Here is a 25,902-nt window from a genome sequence, read left to right as displayed (position 1 = left end):
AAGTCATAGAATCACAGAGAAGTACAGCACAGAAAGAGACCCTTCGGTCCAACCCGTCCATGCCGACTAGATATCCCAACCCAATCTAGTCCCACCTGCCAGCACCCGGCCCAAATCCCTCCAAACCCTTCCTATTCATATACTCATCCAAATGCCTCTTAAATGTTGCAATTATACTAGCCTCCACCACTTCCTCTGGCAGCTCATTCCATTCACGTACCACCCTCTGCGTGAAAACTTTGTCCCTTCGGTCCATTATATATCTTTCCCCTCTCACCCTAAACCTATGCCCTCTTGTTCTAGACTCCCCCAACCCAGGGAAGAGACTTTGCCTATTTACCCTATCCATACCCTTCATAATTTTGTAAATCTCTATGAGGTCACCCCTCAGCCTCTGACACTCCAGGGAAAACAGCCCCAGCCTGTTCAGCCTCTCCCTATAGCTCAAATTCTCCAACCCTGGCAACATCCTTGTAAATCTTTTCTGAATCCTTTCAAGTTTCAAAACATCTTTCCAATAGGAAGGAGACCAGAATTGCATGCAATATTCCAACAGTGGCCTAACCAATGTCCTGTACAGCCTCAACATGACCTCCCAACTCCTGTACTCAATACTCTGACCAATAAAGGAAAACATATCAAATGCCTTCTTCACTATCCTATCCATCTGCGACTTCACTTTCATGGAGCTATGAACCTGCACTCCAAGGTCTCTTCGTTCCACATTCCCCAGGACCTTACCATTAATTGTATAAGTCCTGCTAAGATTTGCTTTTCCAAAATGCAGTACCTCACATTTATCTAAATTAAACTCCATCTGCCACTTCTCAACCCATGGGCCCATCTGATCAGGATCCCCACTGTACTCTGAGGTAACCTTCTTCACTGTCCACTACACCTCCAATTTTGGTCATATGCAAACTTACTAACTGTACCTCCCATGTTCACATTCCAAATCATTTATGTAAATGACAAAAAGTAGCGGACCCTCATTGTGGCACTCCACTGGTCACAGATCTCCAGTCTGAAAAACAACTCTCCACCACCACCCTCTGTCGTCTATCTTTGAGCCAGTTCTGTATCCAAATGGCTAGTTCTCCCTGTGTTCTATGAGGTCTAACCTTGCTAACCAGTCTCCCATGTGGAATCTTGTCAAACACCTTACTGAAGCCCATATAGATTGTGTCGACTGCTCTGCCCTCAATAGTTTCTTTGGGGATGAAGAACAGTGGGTATGGATGTTAGGATAGTTGAATGCTCCTCCTGTACAATGTGGGGGGTAAGGGTTACCATTAGTGTCCCCACTGATTTCATCTGCAGGAAGCACATCCAACTCCATCTTCTTGAGAACTGCATTCGGGAACTGGAGCTCGATGAGATTTTGATCATTCATGACACAGAAGGAGTTATTGAGAGGAGTTACAGGGGATGGAAAGGGAACAGGCAGGCAATGCAGGGAACTTCTGTGGTTGTTCCCCTCAATAACAAGAGTACTGTGGATACTGTTGGGGGGTCAACTTACCAGGGGTAAGCCATGAGGTACAGGTCTCTGGCACAGAGTCTGTCCCTGTTGCTCAGAAAGGAAAGCGGAAGAGGAGCAGAGCATTAGTCACTGGGGACTCCAGAGTTAGGGGAACAGAGAGGAGGTTTGTGGGAACGAGAGAGACTCACGGTTGGTGGGTTGACTCCCAGGTTCCAGGGATCGTGATGCTCTGATTGTGTTTTCAGGATCTTTAAGGGAGAGGGGGAGCAGCACCAAGTCGTGGTCCACATAGACACCAATGACATAGGTAGGAAAAGGGATGAGGATGGCAGGCAGAATTTCAGGGAACTAGGGTGGAAGCTCAGAGCTAGAACAAACAGAGCTGTTATCTCTGGTTTGTTACTTGTACCACGTGCTAGCGAGGTGAGGAATAGGGAGAGAGAGAGGAGTTGAACATGTGGCTACAGGGATGGTGCAGGAGGGAGGTTTTGGATACCTGGATAATTGGGGCTCCTCCGAGGGTAGGTGGGACCTCTACAAACAGGATGGTCTTCACCTGAACCAGAGGGGTACCAATATTCTGGGGGGAAATTTGCTAATGCTGTTTGGGAGGATTTAAATTAATGCAGCAGGGGAATGGGAACCTGAATTGTAGCTCCAGTGTACAGGAGGCTGAGATTAGTGAGGTCATACGTAAGGTTTCAAGGTTGCAGGAGTGTACCGGCAAGCAGGAAGGTGGTTTGAAGTGTGTCTGCTTCAACGACAGGAGCATGCGGAATAAGGTGGGTGAACTTGCAGCATGGGTTGTACCTGGGACTTCGATGTTGTGGCCATTTCAGAGACATGGATAGAGGAAGGACAAGAATGGTTATTGCAGGTTCCGGGATTTAGGTGTTTCAGTAAGACCAGGAAAGGATGTAAAAGAGGGGGAGGTGTGGCAAAGTTAGTCAAGGACATTATTACGGTGGTAGAAAGGACGTTTGATGAGGACTCATATACTGAGGTAGTAATGGTCTGAGGTTAGAAATAGGAAAGGATAGGTCATCCTGTTGGGAGTTTTCTATCAGCTTCCATAAAGTCCCAGAAATGTAGAGGAAAGGATGGCAAAGATGATTCTGGATAGGAGTGAAAGTATGAGGTTGTTGTTATGGGGGACCTTAACTTTCTAAATATTGACTCCAACGCTACAGTTTGAGTACCTTAGATGGGTCAGTTTTTGTCCAATGTGCGCAGGAGGGTTTCCTGACATAGTATGTAGACAGGCCAACAAGAAGTGCGGCTACATTGGATTTGGATATTGGATGCTCCTGGCGTTGAAGTAGACATACTTCAAACCACCTTCCTGCTTGCCGGTACACTCCTGCGACCTTGAAACCTTACGTATGACCTCACTAATCTCAGCCTCCTGTACACTGGAGCTACAATTCAGGTTCCCATTCCCCTGCTGCATTAGTTTAAATCCTCCCAAACAGCATTAGCAAAAGTCCCCCCAGGATAATGAACTAGGTAAGGTGTTAGATTTGGAGGTAGGTGAGCACTTTGGTGGTAGTGACCAAAATTCGGTTAAGTTTACTTTAGCAATGGAAAGAGATAGGTATACACCGGAGGGTGAGAGTTATGGCAGGTGGAAAAGCAATTATGATCCGATTAGGCAAGATTTAGAATGCATAGAATGGGGAAAGAAACTGCAGGGGATTGGCACAATTGAAATGTGAAGCTTATTCAAGGAACAGCTACACCTTGATAAGTATGTGGCTGTCAGGCAGGGGGAAGATGATCAAGCTAGGGAGCTGTGGTTTACTAAAAAGTTGAATCTCTTGTCAAGAGGAAAAAGAAGGCTTACGTTAGGATGAGACATGAAGACTCAGTTAGGGTGCTTTAGAGTTACAAGTTAGCTAGGAAGGACTGAAAGAGAGAGCTAAGAAGTGTCAGGAGGGGACATGAGAAGTCTTTGGCAGATAGGATCAAGGAAAACCCTAAAGCTTTCTATAGGTATGTCAGGAATAAAAGAATGACTCGAGTAACAGTAGAGCCAGTCAAGGACAGCAGGGGGAAGTCTGAGAAGATAGGAGAGGCACTAAATGAATATCTTTCATTGGTATTTACACAGGAATAGGATAATGTTGTTGAGGAGAATACTGAGATATAGGCTATTAGACTAGACAGGATTGAGGTTCATAAGGGGTGTTAGCAATTCTGCAAAGGGTGAAAATAGGTATGTTCCCGGGAATAGGTATGGGAATCCTGCAGGATTCTCTGAGAGGCCAGGGAGGAGATTGCAGAACCTTTGGCTTTGATCTTTATGTCGCCATTGTTTACAGTAACAGTGCCAGAAGACTGGACGACAACAAACTTCGTCCCCTTGTTCATGAAGGGAAGTAGAGATAACCCTGGTAATTATAGACCAGTGAGCCTTACTTTGGTTGTGGGTAAAGTGTTGGAAAGGGTTATAAGTGATAGGCTTTATAATCATCTAAAGAGGAATGATTTGATTAGGAATAGTCAATATGGATTTGTGAAGGGCAGGTCATGCCTCACAAACCTTATTGAGTTCTTTGGAAAGTGAACAAACAGATGGATGAGGGTAAAGAGGTTGGTGTAGTGTATAGAGAAACCTCGATTTTCCAATGGACTCAGATGAGGAGTATTTTGTTTGGTTAATCGAATTCCGGATAATTGAATGCTCGATAGCAGAGTTTAGACAAACCTCGGGACCTTGTGATCTTGCCAGATAATCCGATATTCGAATAATCTAATGCTGGATAATTGAGGTTCCTCTATATGTGGATTTCAGTAAAGCATTTGATAAGGTTCCCCACGGTAGGCTATTGTAGAAAATACAAAGGCATGGCATTGAGGGTGATTTAGCAGTTTGGATCAGTAATTGGCTGGTTGAAAGAAGACAGAGGGTGATGGCTGATGGGAAATGTTCATCCTGGAATTCAGTTACTAGTGGTGTACCGCAAGGACCTGTTTTGGGGCCACTCCTGCTTGTCATTTTTATAAATGACCTGGATGAGGGCATAGAGGATGGGTTAGTAAATTTGCGGATGACACTAAGGTCGGTGGATTGTGGACAGTATTGAAGGATGTTGCAGGTAACAGAGGGACATAGATAAGCTGCAAAGCTGGGCTGAGAGGTGGCAAACGGAGTTTAATACGGATAAGTGTGAGGTGATTCACTTTGGAAGGAGTAACAGGAATGCAGAGTACTGGGCTAATGGTGAGATTCTTGATAGTGTAGATGAACAGAGAGACCTTGGTATCCATGTGCATAGATCCCTGAAAGTTGCCACCCAGGTTGATAGGGTTGTTAAGAAGGAATAAAATGTATCAGCTTTTATTAGTAGATGGGATTGAGTTTCAGAGCCATGAGGTCATGCTGCAGCTGTACAAAACTCTGGTGCGACTGCACTTGGGGTATTGCGTACGGTTTTAGTCACTGCATTATAGGAAGGATGTGGAAGCTTCAGAAAGGGTTTAGAGGAGATTTATGGGGGTGTTGCCTGGTATGGAGGGAAGGTCTTATGAGGAAAGGCTGAGTGATTTGAGCATGTTTTTGTCAGAGAGAAGAAGATTGAAAGGTGACTTAATTGAGACATATAAGATAATCAGCAGGTTAGATATGGTTGACAGTGAGAGCCTTTTTCCTTGGATGGTGATGGCTAGCATGAGGGGACATAGCTTTAAACTGACGTCAGAGGTAGTTTCTTTACTTAGAGAGTAGTAAGGATTTGGAATGTCCTGCCTACAACAGACTCACCAATTTTAAGGGCATTTAAATGGTAACTAGATAAACAGATGGATGAACATGGAATAGTCTGGTTTAGATAAACTTGAGATTAGTTTCACAGGTCGGCGCAACATCGAGAGCTGAAGGCCCTGTACTGCATTGTAATGTTCCTTGTTCTATATCAGGTGATAAGGTTTACAGGATGGACAGAAAAAAGGCAGAGGTACTGCAACCTTACTGATTAGAAACAAAATTACTCCAATAATTAGGGAGGTTATAATGAGGGGAAAGCATTCACTGGCGACCATTTGAATGGAACTGAGGACAGTAATGGATCTAAAACTGCAATGGGGGTTGTGCTTTGACCCCCTGATAGCAGCTCTGATGTGCTAGATTGTATAAGTTTGGAAATTAGGCAAATGTGTAACAAAGCTGGAGTTATATTAATGGCAATTTTAACTTAATAGATTGGAAGAGACAGAGAGTCGCAGGTAGATAGGATAGTGAAGAGGGCGTTTGGTATGCTTTCCTTTATTGGTCAGAGTATTGAGTACAGGAGTTGGGACATTATGTTGCGGCTGTACAGGACATCGGTTAGGCCACTGTTGGAATATGGTGTGCAATTCTGGTCTCCTTCCTATCGGAAAGATGTTGTGAAACTTGAAAGGGTTCAGAAAAGATTTACAAGGATGTTGCCAGAGTTGGAGGATTTGAGCTATGGGGAGAGGCTGAACAGGGTAGAGCTGTTTTCCCTGGAGCGTCGAAGGCTGAGGGGTGACTTTATAGAGGTTTACAAAATTATGAGGGGCATGGATAGGATAAATAGACAAAGTCTTTTTCCTGGGGTGGGGTGTCCAGAACGAGAGGGCATAGGTTTAGGGTGAGAGGAGAAGGATATAAAAAGGACCTAAGGGCCAACATTTTCACGTGTATGGAATGAGCTGCCAGAGGATGTGGTGGAGGATGGTACAATTGCAACATTTAAAAGGTATCTGGATGGGTATATGAATAGGAAGGGTTTGGAGGGATATGGGCCGGGTGCTGGCAGGTGGGACTAGATTGGGTTGGGATATCTGGTCGGCATGGACGGGTTGGACTGAAGGGTCTGTTTCCGTGCTGTACATCTCTATGAGTCTATGACTCTGTAAGAAAGGCAGTGAATTTCTAGAGTGTGTCTGGAACACAGTAGTTTCCACCAGCAATATATTCTGGATGCAACAAGAGGACAAGCAATATTGGATTTAGAAAGGGGTAATGAGCCGGACGTAATTAGTCATCTAACTGTATGTGAACATTTGTCAAATAGTAATCACAATATGATCGAGTTCAACATAGAGTTTGAAACTGAAAAGCATGAATCAGTCTGAGCCTTTTAGATTGAGATAAAGCTGACTTCAATGAGATGAAACAGAGATTGTCCACAGTAAATGGAAAAAGCTGCTCATGGGTAAAACAACTGAAGAACAGTGGAGGATGTTTGAACAAAGATTTAACACAAAAGAAACCCAGTTTATCTCCCTGATAGAGAAATGCTCCACTGAATAGAAATAACAGCCATGGACAACTAAAGAGATAAGGGACAGAATGAAACTAAAATAAAGTGCTTTCAAAAACAGCATAGATTCTGCCGAATAGGAAAGGTCCAAAAACCAGCAAAGGGCCAAGAGCATTTTGTAAGAGCTACGAAAGGGATTATGAAATAGAGGGCATCATTAAAATTCCAAACACAGGTATCAGCTACCTTTTAAGATGTTCCTGGACTTGCTGAGCTGTCCCAGTGCCTCATTCAGAGCCCAGAACTTTATTCTCATGTCGAGGAGTTGCTGTAGGATGATGACTGCATTCTGTGAAGGATCCAAGAAGGGACCAGAGGTGATGTTGACATTGATCAGATGAACCTCTGATGAGAGGAGCCGGAATCTCTGCTCCAGGTTGTCAATGATGCTGTCCCGCTGCATAATTGTGAACTCAGAGGCTTCCTTAAATTCCCGGAGAAATGTCCCCCAAAGGTGTTCGATCTATTGTGAGAGTACAGAATCAGCTTGGAGTAACCACTGAGTGTGGCTCTTTATTAATTCATGGGATGTGGGCATCACTGGCTCAATCAGCATTTATTACCCATCCTTAATTACCCACAGGGTAGTTAAGTGTCAACCAGATTGTGAGGATGGCAGATTTCCTTCCCCGAAAGACATTAGTGACCCAGATGGAGTTTAATGACAATTAACAATGATTACATGATCATCATTAGACTCTTAACTTCAGGTATATTTACTGAATTCAAATGTCACCATCTGTCTTGGTGGGATTCAAACCCATGACCCAACAACACTAACTTGCGGTTATGGACTACTAGTCCCATGACATTAACACTACAGCACTATCTCTTCCAGAACATGGATTAAAGACCCCATTGAGCTAGGAACTTCGAGCAGATTTAGGAACAGGAAATGGCCATTCAACTTCTTGAGTCTGTTCCCCCCTTGTCTTCCCACAGCCCAGCAGATCAGGTGAATGGGCCATGCTAAATTGCCCATAGTGTTAGGTGTATTAGTCAGAGGGAAGTGGGTCTGGGTGGGTTACTCTTCGGAGGGGTCGGTGTGGACTTGTTGGGCCAAAGGGCTGTTTCCGCACTGTAGGGATTCTAAAAACAACTTCAGCTGCCTACTTTAGTTCCATATCCCTTGAACCCCCCCTCCCCGACAATCAATTTCGTCTCAAATTTAATCAAATTCCCACGGTCAGCATCAAACATAAATTGAGGGAGAGGGTTACAAATTTCCAACCGTATGACAACCCCCTCCCCCCCACCTTGAACAGCCTGTGCTGAATTAGAATTACTAGTGTGGAAATAGGTTCTTCAGCCCAACAAGTCCACACCGATCACCCGAAGAATAATCCACCCAGACCCATTCCCCTAACCTATATATTTGCCCCTGAATAACCTACACATCCCTATGGGCAATTCACCTGATCTGCACAACTTTGGACTGTTGAAGGAAACCAGAACACCTGGAGGAAACCCACACAGACACAGAGAGAACATGCAAACACCAGATACATTGGCCCGAGGCTGGAATTGAACCTGGGTCCCTGTTACTGTGAGGCAGCAGTGTTAACCACTGAGCCACCTTGCCGCCCGAATTTGAAAGATTTCTCCTCCCAGCGCCCCTCCACCCCATTTTGTTCTAGACTATCCCGACCAGAAGAAATAGTTTCTTTCACTTGGCCATATCAGATCTTTTAATCATCTGAACCCCTTGATCAGATTGCCCCTTATTTGTCATGGCCACTGTGCAGAAATATGGCCCCTGAATCTTGACCCTACAATTCTCCACCACTCCGCTATTTGGAAATGTTGACTTTCCAACCTGCTCCTCTTCCTTGTCCCCATATGAGGAATGTTGGTGGGAGTGTAAGCGGATAATCTGGATTAGGGACAGTATGTAGTCCATTCTCTGCTGGAAATCTGTGCTCTGTGAATCGTACAGCTGAAACTGAAAAACAAGACGGAGATAGTTGGAAACACACCAAGTCTCCTCTGATTTAAACACTCACTGACATTTATGCAGCAGCCAATGTAATGAAACATCCATGGCACTTATGAAAATGTGACATGGTACCATATAAGGAGAGAGTTAGTTGGGGACCAACAGTTTCATGAAAGAAGAGGTTTTAACAAGTATCTTAAAGGAGGAGGAAGAGAAAGAGAATAGAGAGAGAGAGGAATGAGTGAGTGATGAAGAGAGAAGACAAGAAAGGAGGACAAGAAGGGGAAGTGTGGGTGTGTGTGTGAGAGAGAGAACTGTGATGTGTAATGCGTGCTTGTTTATTTTAAACATAATTTATTTAATGTTTGGAGTTTTGAATTAACATCCTATGATTTTTTTCTGTGTCTCTGCACAGAATTAATATTGAAATATTAATATTGAAATTGTAAGTATTTCTGTAACCATGGTGATTTTATTAAACAGTTTGTAAGAGCAAGCCTTCAGAGCAAATGACATTTTGTGCACATGAGGGGTATTTAAGAATGACAAAAGACTCTGTGGTATGTTGATAAGGTAAGGCTTTTCTTTTTCATTTTTATCGTGTGCTGGTAAATAGTGTGATTGGTAAAACATCTTTTAAATTTCATTTCATCTATCTATTACTTGGTATTATAATTAGAGTCATAGAGATGTACAGCATGGAAACAGACCCTTCAGTCCAACCCGTCCATGCTGACCAGATATCCCAACCCAATCTAGTCCCATCTACCAGCACTTGGCCCATATCTCTCCAAACCCTTCCTATTCATATACCCACCCAAATGCCTCTTAAATGTTGCAATTGTACCAGCCTCCACCACTTCCTTAGGCAGCTTATTCCATACACGTACCACCCTCTGTGTGAAAATGTTGCCCTTTAAGTCTCTTTTATATCTTTCTCCTCTCACCCTAAACCTATGCCCTTTAGTTCTGGACTCCCCAACCCCAGGAAAAAGACTTTGCCTATTTATCCTATCCATGCCCCTCATAATTTTGCAAACCTCTATAAGGTCACCCCTCAGCCTCCGACATTCCAGGGAAAACAGCCCCAGCCTGTTCAGCCTCTCCCCATAGCTCAAATCCTCCAATCCTGGCAACATCCTTGTGAATCTTTTCTGAACCCTTTCAAGTTTCACAACATCTTTCCGATAGGAAGGAGACCAGAATTACACGCAATATTCCAACAGTGGCCTAACCGATGTCCTGTACAGCTGCAACATGACCTCCCAACTCCTATACTCAATACTCTGACCAATAAAGGAAAGCATACCAAATGTCTTCGTCACTATCCTATCTACCTGCGACTCCACTTTCAAGGAGCTATGAACCTGTACTCCAAGGTCTCTTTGTTCAGCAACACTCCCGAGGATCTTACCGTTAAGTGTATAAGTCCTGCTAAGACTTGCTTTCCCAAAATGCAGCACCTCGCATTTATCTGAATTAAACTCCATCTGCCACTTCTTTGCCCGTTGGCCCATCTGGTCAAGATCCAATTGTAATCTGAGATAACCTTCTTCGCTGTTCACTACACCTCCAATTTTGGTATCATCTGCAAACTTACTAACTGTACCTCTTATGCTTGCACAATTGGACTAAATTAAGCTGAAGAGTAAAAATGGCAGGAGATGACAGATCCATTTTATGCTCCTCTTGCTCAATGTGGGAGCTCAGGAATGCGGCTGATGTCCCTGGCTCCTTCATGTGCAGGAAGTGTGTCCAGCTGCAGCTCTTGTTTGACTGCATGATGGCTCTGGAGCTGTGGATGGACTCACTGTGGAGGATCCGTGATGCTGAGGAGGTCGTGGATAGCACGTTCAGTGAATTGGTCACACCGCAGATTAGAATTGCTGAGGGAGAAAAGGATTGGCTGACCAAAAGGTAGAGAAAGAGCAGGAAGGCAGTGTAGGTGTCCCCTTCTGGTCATCTCCCTCCAAAACAGGTATACCATTTTGGATACTGTTGGGGGAGATGGCTCACCAGGGGAAGGCAGCAGTAATCAGGTTTATGGCACCGTGGCTGCCCTGCTGTACAGAAGGGCTGGAAAAAGAGCAGAAGGGCTATAGTCATAGGGATTCAATTGTAAGGGGAGTAGATAGGCGGTACTGTGGTCGAAAACGAGACTCCCAGATGGTATGTTGCCTCCCAGGTGCACGGGGAGGGATGTCTCAAAACAACTGCAGGGCATTCTGAAAGGGGAGGGTGAACAGTCTGTTTTCATGATGCATCTCAGCATGAATGATATAGGGAATAAACGGGATGACATCCTACATACAGAGTTTAGGGAGTTAGGAACCAAGTTAAAAAGTAGGACCTCAGGGGTAGTAATCTCAGGATTGCTACCAGTGCCACGTGCTAGTCAGAGTAGGAATGAAAGAATAGGCAACATGAATACGTGGCTTGAGAGATGGTGCAGGAGGGAGGGGTTCCGATTTTTGGAACATTGGAACCAGTTCTGGGGGACATGGGACTATTGCAAAAGCGGACGGTGTACACCTGGGACAGACTGGAACCAATGTCCTATAGGTTGCTTGTGCTAACGCTATTTGGGAGGGTTTAAACTAATATGGCAGAGAGATGGGAACCAAATGAGGTTAGTGGACAGTAAGGAGGTAGTAACTAAAGTCTGTAAGGAACTAGATAATGAAGTCAGCGTGAATAAGGGGAAGAGTAGGCATGAAGCAGAAGATGAACGCAGAGGGACTGGTGGTCTGAGATGCATTTGTTTTTATGTGAGACGTACCGTGGGTAAGGCAGATGAACTTAGGGCTTGGACTAGTACTTGGGAGTACGATGTTATTGCTATTACTGAGATTTGCTTGAGGGAAGGGCATGATTGGTAACTAAATATCCCAGGATATTGATGCTTCAGGTGGGAATAGAGAGGGAGGTAAAAGGGGTGGAGGAGTTGCATGATTGGTCAGAGATGATATCACAGCTGAAGGATGGCACTATAGAGGGCTCAAGCAGTGAGACAACATGGGCAGAGCTCAGAAATAGGAATGCAGTAGCAACAATGTTGGACTGTAAGGTACAAATATGTGGAGAGATCATAGAAAGATGTCGGAGCAACAGGGTGGTGGTGATGGGCGATTTTAATTTTCCCAACATTGACTGGGATTCACTTCGTGTTAGAGGTCTGGATGGAGCAGAATTTGTAAGGAGCATGCAGGAGGGTTTTATAGAGCAGTATGTTGCTAAAGTGACAAGAGTTTTCTTTTGTGTTTCATTTTTTCAGTGGTCTATTTGGGAATTCAGAACAGTGGGAATGGAGGTTAGGTCAGTTGAATGTTCCTCCTGCAGAATGTGGGAGGTAAGGGTCACCTCTAATGTCCCTGCTGACTTCATCTGTGGGAAGTGCACCGAACTCCAGCTCCTTGAGAACCGTGTTAGGGAATTGGAGCTGGATGAACTTTGGATCATTCGGAAGGCAGAGGGAGTAATTGAGAGGTGTTACAGGGAGGTAGTTGCTCCACATCCACGTAACTGGGTTACCGTCAGGGGTAGGAAAGGAAACCAGCAGGCAGTGCAGGAATCTCCTGTGGTGGTTCCCCTCAAAAACACGTATAATGTTTTGGATATTGTTGGGGGATGACTTATCAGGGAAAGCAATGGGGCACAGGTCTCTGGCACAGAGTCTGTCCCTGTTGCTCAGAAGGGAAGGGGGAAAGAGGAGCAGAGCATTAGTCACTGGGGACTCAATAGTTAAGGGGACAGACAGGAGGTTCTGTGGGAACAAGAGAGACTCACGGTAGGTGTGTTGCCTCCCAGGTGCCAGGGTCCGTGATGTCTCTGGTTATGTTTTTGGGGTCCTTGTGGGGGAGGGGGAGCAGCCCAAAGTCGTGATCCACATAGGCACCAATGACATAGGTAGGAAGAAAGGTGGGGATCTAAGGCAGAAATTCAGGGAGCTAGGGTGGAAGTTGTTGTCTCTGGTTTGTTGCCCGTGCCACGTGCTAGTGAAGAAAGCAACAGGGAGAGCGTGGAGCTGAACAAGTGGCTGCAGAGATGGTGCAGGAGGGATGGTTTTGGATTCTTGCGTAATTGGAGCTCTTTCTGGGGAAGGTAGCATCTCTACAAACAGCACGGTCTACACCTGAACCAGAGGGGTATTCTGGGGGATTATTTGCTATTGCTCTTCCAAGGTGGGGTGGGGGGTTGATAAATTAATGCAGCAGGGCAATGGGACCCTGAATTGTAGTTCCAGTGTCCAGGAGGTTGAGTGTAGTGAGGTCAGGGTTAGGTTTACATGGTCGTGAGAGGGCACCGGTAATCAGGATGTTGGGTTGAAATGTGTGTACTTCAATGCCAGGAGCATCCGGAATAAGGTGGGTGACTTGCAGCATGGGTTGGTACCTGGGATTTCGATGTTGTGGCCATTTCGGAGACATGGATAGGGCAGGGTCAGGAATGGTTGTTGCAGGTTCCGGGATTTAGATGTTTCAGCAAGAACAGAGAAGATGGTGAAAGAGGTGGGGGTGTGGCATTATTAATCAAGGGTAGTATTACAGCAGCTGAGAGAATGTTTGAGGACTCATCCATTGAGGTAGTTTGGGCTGAGGTTACAAATAGGAAGGGAGAGGTCACCCTGTTGGGAGTTTTCTATCGGCCTCCAAAAAGTTCCAGGAATGTAGAGGAAAGCATAGCAAAGATGATTCTGGATAGGAGCGAGAGTAACAGGGTGGTTGTTATGGGGGACTTTACCTTCCCCAATACTGACTGGGAAAGCTATAGGCAAAAGTGAGGATTGCAGGTGCTGGAGATCAGAGTCTAGATTTGAGTGGTGCTGGAAAAACACAGCAAGTCAGGCAACACACAAGGAGCAGGAAAATCGATGCCACACTCGGTCGAATGCAGCCTTGATGTGAAGGGCTGTCACTGTCCCCTTCCCTCTGGGATTCAGCTCTTTTGTCCATGTTTGAATCAAGGCTGAACTGAGGTCAGGAGCTGAATGATCTTGGAATAACCCAAACTGAGTGTCACTGAGCAGGTGCTGCTTGATGACACTTTCCATCATTTTACTGATGATCAAGAGCAGACTGGTGGGGCGGGAGTTGGTTGGGTTAGATTTGTCCAGCTTTCTGAGTACAGGACATAACTGGGCAATTACAATACCTTAGCTGAAAATGTGTTGCTGGAAAAGCGCAGCAGGTCAGGCAGCATCCAAGGAGCAGGAGAATCGACGTTTCGGGCATAAGCCCTTCTTCAGGAATCAGAATTCCTGAAGAAGGGCTTATGCCCGAAACGTCGATTCTCCTGTTCCTTGGATGCTGCCTGACCTGCTGCGCTTTTCCAGCAACACATTTTCAGCTCTGATCTCCAGCATCTGCAGTCCTCACTTTCTCCTCGAAGAATTACAGTAGCTTACCCAGGAATGTGGTTAAAAACAAGGACTGCAAATGCCGGAAACCAGAGTCTAGATTAGAGTGGTGCTGGAAAAGCACAACAGGTCAGGTAGCATCCGAGGACCAGGAAAATCGACACTTCGGGCAAAAGCCCTTCATCAAGAATACAGGGAGGGTCTCTCCACTCTGCAGGCTCCCTACCTCTATTCCTGATGAAGGGCTTTTGCCCGAAACGTCGATTTTCCTGCTCCTCAGATGCTACCTGACCTGTTGTACTTTTCCAGCACCACTCTAATCTGTGAATACTATAGTTCAAGTAGTTTAGATAGGTCAATGTGTGCAGGAGGGTTTTCTGAAACAGGCCAATTGAGGGGGGGATGTCATATTAGATTTGGTACTGGGTAATGAACCGGCCAGGTGTTACATTTGGAGGTAGGTGAGCACTTTGGCGATAGTGACCATAATTCGGTTATGTTTACAATAACAATGGGCAGGGAGAGGTATATACCACATTCTTAAGTGCGAGCAGCAGCCTAGGTAGGACGAACTCAGAAGACTGCAGATAAGGTAAGGCAGTTTTTATTAAAATTACTTACCGGTAGTGGGCAGCGGTGTTTTTCTCTTTCACAGAAGGAGTGGGAGCAGCGGAGGAAGTGACGGGGACCAGAGGGGTAGCCAGGAAGGTAAGCAGTGAGTATAAATACTCACCCTTCGAGGCCAACCGCCATTTTAAGTGCAAGCAGCAGCGGAGAAGGAGCGGGAGCAGCGGAGGAAGTGATGTGGACCGGAGGGGCAGCCGGGAAGGAGAGCAGTGACCATATATATCAGCAAGGCTTTATCGGTGAATGGTTAAAAATTTACTTTTTATGGTTTATCTGTTAATTGGTTTTTAGAAAAAAACTATAGCAGAGAGGTATCAGAAAGTATTTTAACTCAAAACCTACACAAAATAATAAAGTTATTAACTAAGCAGAGATGGCTGGACAGGTGATGTGCTGTAGCTGTATGATGTGGGAACTGGCTGATCCCATTGTGAACGGCAGTGACCACATCTGCAGCAAGCGTTAGTTGCTGGAAGAACTCCGGCTCAGAATTGATTATATGGAATCTGAGCTTCAAATTCTGCGGCACATCCGGGAGGGGGAGAGTTACCTGGATGCTTTGTTTCAGGAGGCAGTCACACCTGGGAGATTAAGTAATTCACATTCAGTTAGTGATCAGGCTCATCAGAATGTGACTGTAAGTGAGGCAGGTAGGGGGAACTTGAGTTCAGGAGTGCAGGAGCCTCAGCCCTTGACCTTGTCCAACAGGAATGAGATTCTTTCTCGCTGTACGGATGAGGAAAAGGGCTGTGGACAGGATGAGCCAGCTGATCACGGCACCATGGTGCAGAAGAGGGGGGAGCAAAAAGACAAGTAGTGGTTATAGGGGATTCTATCATTAGGGGGACAGATAGTATCCGATGCAAGCCGGATCGGGAGTCTTGCATGGTGTGTTGCCTGCCTGGTGCCAGGGTGAAGGACATCTCTGACCGGCTTGAAAGGATATTGGAACGGGAGGGGGAGGATCCAGTTGTTGTGGTCCACAAAGCTAGGGTGGAGGACCTGTTTGGGGATTATCAAGCACAAGGAAGGAAATTGAAGTACAGATCCTCAAGGGTCATAATCTCCGGATTACTGCCCAAGCCACGTGCCAATTGGCATAGGGACAAGAAAATTAGGGAAGTAAACACGTGGCTAAGGGATTGGTGTGGGAAAGAGGGATTCCACTTCATGGGGCATTGGCATCAGTTTTGGAACCGGGGGGATCTGTACCGTTGGGACGGTCTCCATCTGTGCCAGGGTGCGGGACATCTCTGACCGGCTTGAAAGGATATTGGAACGGGAGGGGGAGGATCCAGTTGTTGTGGTCCACGTTGGGACTAACAACATAGGCAAGACTAGGGTGGAGGACCTGTTTGGGGATTACGAAGCACTAGGCAGGAAATTGAAGCACAGGTCCTCAAGGGTCATAATCTCCGGATTACTGCCCGAGCCACATGCCAATTGGCATAGGGGCAAGAAAATTAGGCAAGTAAACACGTGGCTAAGGGATTGGTGTGGGAAAGAGGGATTCCACTTCATGGGGCATTGGCATCAGTTTTGGAACAGGGGGGATCTGTACCGTTGGGACGGTCTCCACCTGAACCGATCAGGTACCAATGTTCTAGCGAAGAGAATAAATAGGGTGGTCAGTAGGACTTTAACTTCTGAGTTGGGGGGGGGGGGGGGGGGGGTGGGAAGGGAAAGTGAAAGCGACAGGGAGTATGGAGTTCAATGGAAAGATAAGCAGGAGGACAGCATGTATGCAGGTGGATTTAACCTTGAGGTAGATTAGGAATGCAACAAAAAGGAAGGATAATTTAGGACATCTTATGACTTCCAATATCTCTAATGATAAGAAAGTTAGCATTAAGGCACTTTACTTGAATGATCGTAGCATTCATAACAAAGCAGATGAACTAACGGCACAGATCATCGTGAATGATTATGATGTGGTAGGCATCACAGAGACGTGGTTGTAGGGGGTTCAGGACTGGCAGTTAAACATCCAAGGATTTACAACTTATCGAAAAGACAGGGAGGTGGGCAGAGGGGGTGGGGTGGCCTTGTTAGTTAAGAACAAAATTAAATCTATGGCACTGAATGACATAGGGTCGGATGATGTGGAGTCTGTGTGGGTGGAATTGAGGAACCACCACAAAGGCAAAAAAACCATAATGGGAGTTATGTACAGACCTCCTAACAGTGGTCAGGACCAGGGGCGCAACATGTACCGGGAAATAGAAAAGGCATGTCAGAAAGGCAAGGTCACAGTGATCATGGGAGACTTCAATATGCAGGTGGACTGGGTAAATAATGTTGCTAGTGGATCCAAAGAAAGGGAATTCATGGAATGCTTACAGGATGGCTTTTTGGAACAGCTTGTCATAGAGCCCACAAGAGAACAGGCTATTCTGGACCTAGTGCGATGTAATGAACCAGACTTTATAAAAGATCTTAAAGTAAGGGAACACTTCGGAAGCAGCGATCATAATATGATAGAATTCAGTCTGCAGTTTGAAAGAGAGAAGGCAAAATCGAATGTAATGGTGTTACAGTTAAACAAAGGTAATTACGAGGGCATGAGAGGGGAACTGACAAAAATAGACTGGAAGCAGAGGCTAGGGGGGAAGACAGTAGAGCAAAAATGGCAGGAATTTGTGGGTATAATTGAGGACACAGTACAGAGGTTCATCCCCAAGAAAAGAAAGATTATCCGGGGAGGGATTAGACAGCCATGGCTGACAAAGGAGGTCAGGAAATTTATCTAAGAGAAAGAGAGATCCTATAAAGCGGCCAAGAGCAATGGGAAATCAGAAGATTGGGAAGGCTACAAAAACAAACAGAGAATAACAGAGAGTAAAATAAGGAAGGAGAGGATCAAATATGAAGGTAGGCTAGCCAGTAATATCAGAAATGATAGTAAAAGTTTCTTTCAATACATATGAAACAAACGACAGGCAAAAGTAGACATTGGGCCACTTCAAACTGATGCTGGAAGGCTAGTGATGGGAGATAAGGAAATAGCTGGAGAACTTAATAAGTACTTTGCGTTAGTCTTCACAGTGGAAGACATGAATAATATCCTAACAATTAAAGGGAGTCAGGGGGCTGAGTTGAGTATGGTTGCCATTACAAAAGAGAAAGTGCTAGAAAAGCTAAAAGGTCTTAAAATTGACAAATCTCCTGGCTCCGTTGGGATACATCCTTGAGTTCTGAGGGAGGTGGCTGAGGAAATAGCGGAGGCGATCTTTCAAGAATCACTGGAGTCAGGGAAAGTCCCGGATGATTGGAAGACCACTGTTGTAACCCCATTGTTCAAGAAGGGATCAAGACAAAAGATGGAAAATTATAGGCCAATTAGCCTAATCTCGATTGTTGGTAAAATTCTAGAATCTATCGTTAAGGATGTTGTTTCTAAATTCTTGGAAGAGCAGGGTCGGATTAGAACAAGTCAACATGGATTTAGTAAGGGGAGGTCATGCCTGACAAAGCTGTTGGAATTCTTTGAAGAGGTGACAAGTAGGTTAGACCAGGGAAACCCAATGGATGTGGTCTATCTAGACTTCCAAAAGGCCTTTGATAAGGTGCCACACAGGAGGCTGCTGAGCAAGGTGAGGGCCCATGGTGTTCGAGGTGAGCTACTGGGATGGATTGAGGTTTGGCTGTCTGACAGAAGGAAGAGAGTTGGGATAAGAGTGGTTAGCACTGTTGCCTCACAGTGCCAGAGACCCAGGTTCAATTCCCGCCTCAGGTGACTGACTGTGTGGATTTTGCACGTTCTCCCTGTGTCTGCGTGGGTTTCCTCCGGGTGCTCCGGTTTCCCCCACAGTCCAAAAATGTGCAGGTCAGGTGAATTGGCCATGCTAAATTGCCCGTAGTGTTAGGTGAAGGGGGGGAATGGGTCCGGGTGGGTTGTGCTTTGGCGGGTCAGTGTGGACTTGTTGGGCTGAAGGGCCTGTTTCCACACTGTAAGTAATCTAATCTAATCTAAAAAGAGGTTCTTTTTTGGAATGGCAGCCGGTGACAAGCGGTGTCCCACAGGGTTCAGTGTTGGGGCCGCAGCTGTTCACGTTATATATTAATGATCAAGATGAAGGGACTGGGGGCATTCTAGCGAAGTTTGCCGATGATACGAAGATAGGTGGACAGGCAGGTAGTACTGAGGAAGTTGAGAGGCTGCAGAAGGATCCAGACAGTTTGGGAGAGTGGTCCAGGAAATGGCTGATAGAATTCAATGTGAGCAAATGCGAGGTCTTGCACTTTGGAAAAAAGAATACAAGCATGGATTACTTTCTAAATGGTGAGAAAATTCATAAAGCCAAAGTACAAAGGGATCTGGGAGTGCTAGTTGAGGATTCTCTAAAGGTAAACATGCAGGTTGAATCCGTGATTAAGAAAGCGAATGCAATGTTGTCATTTATCTCAAGAGGGTTGAAATATAAAAGCAGTGATGTGCTACTGAGATTTTATAAAGCTCTGGTTAGGCCCCATTTGGAGAACTGTGTCCAGTTTTGGGCCCCACACCTCAGGAGGGACATACTGGCACTGGAGTGTGTCCAGCGGAGATTCACACGGATGATCCCTGGAATGGTAGGTCTAACATATGAGGAACGGCTGAGGATCCTGGGATTGTATTCATTGGAGTTTAGAAGGTTAAGGGGAGATCTAATAAAAACTTACAAGATAATACATGGCTTGGAGAGGGTGGACGCTAGGAAATTGTTTCCGTTAGGCAAGGAGACTAGGACCTGTGGACACAGCCTTAGAATTCGAGGGGGTCAATTCAGAACAGAAATGCGGAGACATTTCTTCAGCCAGAGAGTGGTGGGCCTGTGGAGTTCATTGCCGCGGAGTGCAGTGGAGGCCGGGACGCTAAATGTCTTCAAGGCCGAGATTGATAGATTCTTGATGTCACAAGGAATTAAGGGCTACGGGGAGAATGTGGGTAAGTGGAGCTGAAATGCCCATCAGCCATGATTAAATGGCGGAGTGGACTCGATGGGCCGAATGGCCTTACTTCCACTCCTGTGTCTTATGGTCTTATGGGAAGAGGTACAACTGGGGGAAAGGCAATTATGATGTGATTAGGCAAGTTTTAGGATGCATATGATGGGGAAGGAAACTGCAGGGGATGGACACACTTGAAATGTAGAGTTTATTCAAGGAACAGCCACTGCAGGTCCTTGATAAGTATCGACCTATCAGGCAGGGAGGTAGTTGTCGAGAGAGGGAGCCATGGTTTACTAAAGAAGTTGAAGCTCATGTCAAGAGAAAGAAGAAGACTTACGTGAGGATTTGGCATGAAGGCTTTGTTAGGGGGCTTGAGAGTTATAAAGTTAGCCAGAAAAATTCTAAAGAGAAGGCTAAGGAGAGCCAGGAGAGGACATGAGAAGGAAAACTCTAAGGCCTTCTATAGGCATTTAAGGAATAAAAGAATGACTAGGATAAGATTAAGGCCAATCAAGGGTATCCGTGGGAAGTTGTGTGGAACCTGAGGACATAGGGGAAGCGCGTAATGAATACTTTTCGTCAGTATTCACATTGGACAAAAGCAGTGTTATGAGAAAATGGCGATACAGACTACTAGATAAGATGGGATTGAGGTTGACAAAGAGGAGGTTTTAGCAATTTTGGAAGATCTGAAAATAGATAAGACCCCTGGGCCGGATGGGATTTATCTTTGGATTCTTTGCAAAACCGGGGAGGAGATTGCAGAGCCTTTGGATTTGATCTTTATGTTATCATTGTTGACAGGAATAGTGCCAGAAGACTGGAGGATAGCAAAATGTTGTTCCCTTGTTTAAGAAGGGGAGTCGAGACAAGCCTGGTAATTATAGACCTGTGAGCCTTACTTCGGTTATGGGTGAGGTGTTGGAAAAGGCTAAGAGGTAGGATTTATAATCATCTGGAAAGGAATAATTTGATTAGGGATAGTCAACACAGTCTTGTGAAGGGGAGGTCGTGCCTCACTAACCTTACTGAGTTCTTTGAGAAGGTGACAAAACAGGTAGATGAAGGTAAAGTGGTTGATGTGATGTATATGGATTTCAGTAAGGCGTTTGATATGGTTCCACACGGTAGACTATTGCACAAAATATGGAGTTTCAGGATTGAGGGTGATTTAGCACTTTTGATCAGAAATTGGCTAGCTGAAAGAGGGTGGTGGTTGATGGGAAATGTTCATCCTGGAGCTCAGTTAACAGTGGATTGCCACAAGGATCTGTTTTGGGGTCACTGCTCTTTGTCATTTTTTAAAATGATCTGGAAATGAGCATAGAAGGATGGGTTAGTAAATTTGTGGATGACACTAAGGTCAGTAGAGTTGTGGATAGTGCCGAAGGATGTTGTGGGTTACAGAGGGACATTGATAAGATGCAGAGCTGGGCTGAGAAGTGGCAAATGGAGATTAATGCAGAAAAATGTGATGTAGTTCACTTTGGAAGAAGCAACAGGAATGCAGAGTACTGGGCTAATGCTAAAATTCTTGACATTACAGATGAACAGAGAACTCTCGCTTCAGAGAACATCTCTGGGACACCTGTGCGAACCAACCCCACTGCCCAGTGGTCAAACACTTCAACTCTCCCTCCCACTCTGCCGACGACATGCAGGTCCTGGGTCTCCTCCATCACTACTCCCTTACCACCCGTAAGCCTGACATCCGTGGTCAGGAAATTATTGGAGAAGGTTCTTAGGGACAGGATTTAATTGCATTTGGGGGAAAAAATACTTATTATAGATAGTCAGCATGGCTTTATGCAGGGGAGGTCTTGCCTCACAAATCTGATTGAGCTTTTTGACCAAGTGTCAAGGATGATTGATGAAGGTAGGGCAGTGCATGTTGTCTACATTTAATAAGATAGTCTGGTCCAGAAGATCAAATCCCATGGAATTCATGGTAAGTTAGTAAGTTGGCAAGTTGGACACAAAATTGCCTTGGCCATAGAAGACGGAGGTTAGTTTTTTTTAGATTAGATTACATTACAGTGTGGAAACAGGCCCTTCGGCCCAACAAGTCCACACCGACCCGCCGAAGCACAACCCACCCATACCCCTACATTTACCCCTTACCTAACACTACGGGCAATTTAGCATGGCCAATTCACCTGACCTGCGCATCTTTGGACTGTGGGAGGAAACCGGAGCTCCCGGAGGAAACCCACGTAGACATGGGGAGAATGTGCAAACTCCACACAGTCAGTTGCCTGAGGCGGGAATTGAACCCGGATCTCCGGCGCTGTGAGGCAGCAGTGCTAAGCACTGTGCCACCGTGCCGCCCATTAGTTATAGAGGAGTGTTTTTCTCACTGGAGGTCTATGACCTGTGATGTTCCACAAGGATCAATGCTGAGACCTCTATTATTTGTGATATACGTAAATTATTTGGACAGAAAATAGGTGGTCTGATTAGTATGTTTGCAGCTGACAAGAAAATTGGTGGAGTTGTGGATAGTGAGGAAGGATATCAAAGGATACAGCAGGATATAGGTCTGTTGGAAAATTGGGCAGAGGAATGGCATTTTGGGAGGTCAAATTCATGATGAAAGTACACATTAAATGGTAGAATCCTTAGGAGCTTGGATATAAAGAGGATCCTCGGGCGCAGGTCCAAAGCTCTCTGAAAGTAGCAACACAAGTGGATAAGGTGGTTAAGAAGGCATTTGGCATGCTTGCCTTCAGCAGTCAGGGTATTGAGTATAAAAGTTGGCAAGTCATGTTGCAACTGTATAAGATTATGGTCAGACACATTTGGAATACTATGTGCAGTTCCAGTTGCCACAGCACAGGATGTGATGACTTTGGAGAGGATCCAGAAGAGGCTTACCAGGCTGTGACCTGGGTTGGAGTCTATTAGATTAGATTACTTACCGTGTGGAAACAGGCCCTTCAGCCCAACAAGTCCACACCAACCCGCTGAAGCGCAACCCGCCCAGACCCATTCCCTTACATTTACCCCTTCACCTAACCCTACGGGCAATTTAGCATGGCCAATTCACCTAATCTGCACATTTTTGGATTGTGGGAGGAAACCGGAGCACCTGGAGGAAACCCACGCAGACACGGGGAGAATGTGCAAACTCCACACAGTTAGTCGCCTGAGGCGGGAATTGAACCTGGGTCTCTGGCGCTGTGAGGCAGCAGTGCTAACCACTGTGCCACCGTGCCACCCACTAGATTCAAGAAAGATTGGATAAACTTGGATTGTTGTCTCTAGAGTGTCGGAGGCTGAAGGTTGACCTGATAGGAGTATGAGATAAAATTATGAGAGGTATGGATAGGGTTGTCAGTCAGAGTCTTTTTCCCAGGATGGAAATATCAAACAATGGAGGGGGGAGGCTTAAGGTGGGAGGGAAAAAGTTTAAAGGAGATGGGCAAGGCAATTTTTATTTACAGAGGATGGTAGGTACCTGGAACATGCTGCCAGGGGAGGAAATAGAAGCAGATACGTTGGCAAAATTTAAGAGGCATTTAGACAGATGCATGAATGGACTGGGAATACAGGCATACAGATCATTCAGGCAAATGGGATCAGTTTAGAATAGCATTATGGTTGGCACAAATGTGGTGGACTGAAGGGCGTGTTCCTTTAGTAGACTGTTTAGACTTTAGTAGAGTCGGATAGCTGTATTCCAGTATCTCTGGATAAATGTAGGAGAGAAAAAGGAATAGAAGTCTCATTTCAGACTTGCCTTGACTTCAGGTTGTGCCATAGCACTTTACAACCAATGGAGATACTTTGTAATGGGGCCACTATTGTAATTTACAAGCTTATTGGATGGAAATGTTGCGTGATTCTACAAAGAACATGGTGTTTATGAAAGTGATCTAGATGGAAGTAATGATGAAATGTCCATTAATGAGGGCCTGCAGGTTACTAACTCCCTCATGGGACTCTCAATCTATAGAGGTATGGTACCTTGCTTGAGTACAAGGCAAAAGCAACATCTTCTATTGGCTTGTCCTGCAGTTCTTTGATGGCTGTAGACAGGTCACTGATCAGCTTCTCTGTACGTTGTTCACATTCTTTTCTTGAAAAACTCAGAATATCCAGCTGCATGGATTTCAGAGAGGGCACTGGAAAAGAAAGGAAAGAGGAGGTTATTAAGGACCACACGCATCTTGGATGAGGGGTTGGGGTAGCACATTGCGATGAACTCGGGTCACCGTGGGTTGGTGGAGGAGGGGTGGGGGTGGGGGGTGGTCAGTGCTGACTCACAGCACAGACATTGCCAACAGGAATGGGTGCCATGGCGATGGGTTTACCAGTTGCACTTACTCATCTTCTCATGAATGATTGAACAGTCTAAAGCCAACACTCGATTTCTGGTCACATACAGAGGCTCAAATCCTCTCATCCTCCTCAGCCATTTCCTCAGCTGCATCAGGTTGACCTGGTATTGCTGCAGTTTCCAGTCTCGCAGCTTCTCCAGTTCGTCTGCACTCCATGTACAAAGCATCTGGTAAGTTGTTGTAAGCCAAATGTGGTGAGTTCGGAACAGAATGATATCTTTCAAAGCAGCCTGAAAACACAGGAGGAATAATCAGAGATCATCCCAATTACCATCAGAAAAGAGAACAAGGTCAGGCAACAGCTCAACCTGCCCATCTCACTGTTTTGATATAAATTCAACAGCCTCATGTACACTCTCCCGTTTCACTGACTTGAAGAGCCTATTTAACCACCCCTCCAATAGTCAATCAATACTGGAAAGACAATGGCAAACATTTAAACAGTGCATCGAGGAACTGCAACAAACATTAATTCCTGCCCGGTACAAAAATAAAATGGGAAAGGTGGCATGACCATGGTGATCAAGGGAAATTAGGGATAATATTTAATCCAAGGAAGCACACAAATTAGTCAGAAAGAGCAGCAAACCTGAGGATGAGAAGCAATTTAAACTTCAGCAAACGAAGATGAAGTGATTTATTAATAAAAGGAAAATAAAGTTTGAGAGTAAGTTTATGGAAACATAAGAACTGATTGCATAAATTGTTATAGGTTTGCGAAGAGAGAAAGATTGGTGAAAACAAATGTATGTCCCTTACATTCAGAAACGGGGGAACAAAGAGATGGCTGACCAACTAAAGATATACTTTGATTCTGTGTTCACAAACAGGGGACACAAATGAAGTCCCAAATATGTTGGTCTTGTGAGAAAGAGGAGCTGAAGGAAAACAATATTAGGTAGTGAGGAAATTGATAGGATTGAAGGCCGACAAATCCCCACAGCCTGACAATCTATATACCAGAGTACTTAAGGAAGTGGCCATAGAAATAGTAGATGTGTTGGTGGTCATCTTCCAAGACTCTTTAGACTCTGGAATGGATTTTAGGGTTGCTCATGTAAAGCAACTTTTTAAAATGGCTAGTAGAAAAAAAATCGGAGATTACTGACCATTGAGACTGATGCCGGGAGTGGGAATAATACTTGTGTCCACTATAAAATATTTTAAAACAGAGCTTTTGGAAAACAGTGGCAGGATTGGACAGAGTTGACATGGATTTATGAAACAGAAATCATGCTTGACAAATCTATTGAAATTATTTGAGGATATAACTAGTAGAGTTGATGAGGGGGGGCCAGTGGATGTGGTTTATTTGGTCTTTTAGAAGGTTTTCAGCAAAGTCCCACGTAAGAGATTAATGTTTCAAATTAAAGCGCAGGAGATGGAGTATTGAGATGGATAGAAAACTGATTGGCAGACAGGAAACAAAGTGTAGGAATAAACGGATCTTATTCTGAATGGTAGGACTTCTACCAGAATCTTGGAGTTTTTTTGAATTAAACTTAACAAAGAAAACCCCAGTAGCAGCCAAAGACTAGTGGGGTACCGCAGAGATCAGTGGTTAGACTCCAGCTATTTACAATATATATTAATGATTTAGTCAAGGAAACTAAATGCAATATCTCCATATATTGCAGATAACACAAGGCTGGGTGGAAAGCTGAGCTGTGAGGAGGATGCAGGGTTGCTTCAGTGTGATTTGAACAGACTGAATGAGTGGGCAAGTGTGTGATAGATGCAGTACAATGTGGATCAATGTGTGGTCATTCATTTTGGAGCAAAAACAGGAAGGCAGAATACGATCTGAATGGTGATAGATTGGGAAAGGGTGAGGCACAATGAGACCTGGGTGTCCTTCAACACCAGTTACTGAAAATAAGCAACAGGCAGTGAAGAACGTGAGTGCTATGTTGGCCTTCACAGAAAGCAAGTGATGGAGA

General features: G+C 45.1%; 1 protein-coding gene across 1 annotated transcript in view; it reads right to left on the bottom strand.

Annotated features, from left to right (window-relative positions):
- The window catches only part of dnhd1 (dynein heavy chain domain 1), a 283,483-nt gene that overhangs the window by 215,128 nt on the left and 42,453 nt on the right, over positions 1 to 25,902 (bottom strand). Inside the window, exons 9-12 of the mRNA XM_072576637.1 lie at positions 23,949 to 24,192; positions 23,589 to 23,746; positions 8,588 to 8,713; positions 6,958 to 7,234 (exon numbers count right to left, since the gene is read on the bottom strand). Of these exons, the coding sequence (XP_072432738.1) occupies positions 6,958 to 7,234; positions 8,588 to 8,713; positions 23,589 to 23,746; positions 23,949 to 24,192 (805 nt within the window). The remainder of the gene's footprint in view (positions 1 to 6,957; positions 7,235 to 8,587; positions 8,714 to 23,588; positions 23,747 to 23,948; positions 24,193 to 25,902) is intronic.

This window comes from Chiloscyllium punctatum, chromosome 9 (genome assembly GCF_047496795.1).
Source record: "Chiloscyllium punctatum isolate Juve2018m chromosome 9, sChiPun1.3, whole genome shotgun sequence".
Taxonomy (NCBI): domain Eukaryota; kingdom Metazoa; phylum Chordata; class Chondrichthyes; order Orectolobiformes; family Hemiscylliidae; genus Chiloscyllium; species Chiloscyllium punctatum.
The sequence above is the reverse complement of the archived record's forward strand: the minus strand, read 5'-3'. Positions and strand labels throughout refer to the sequence as shown.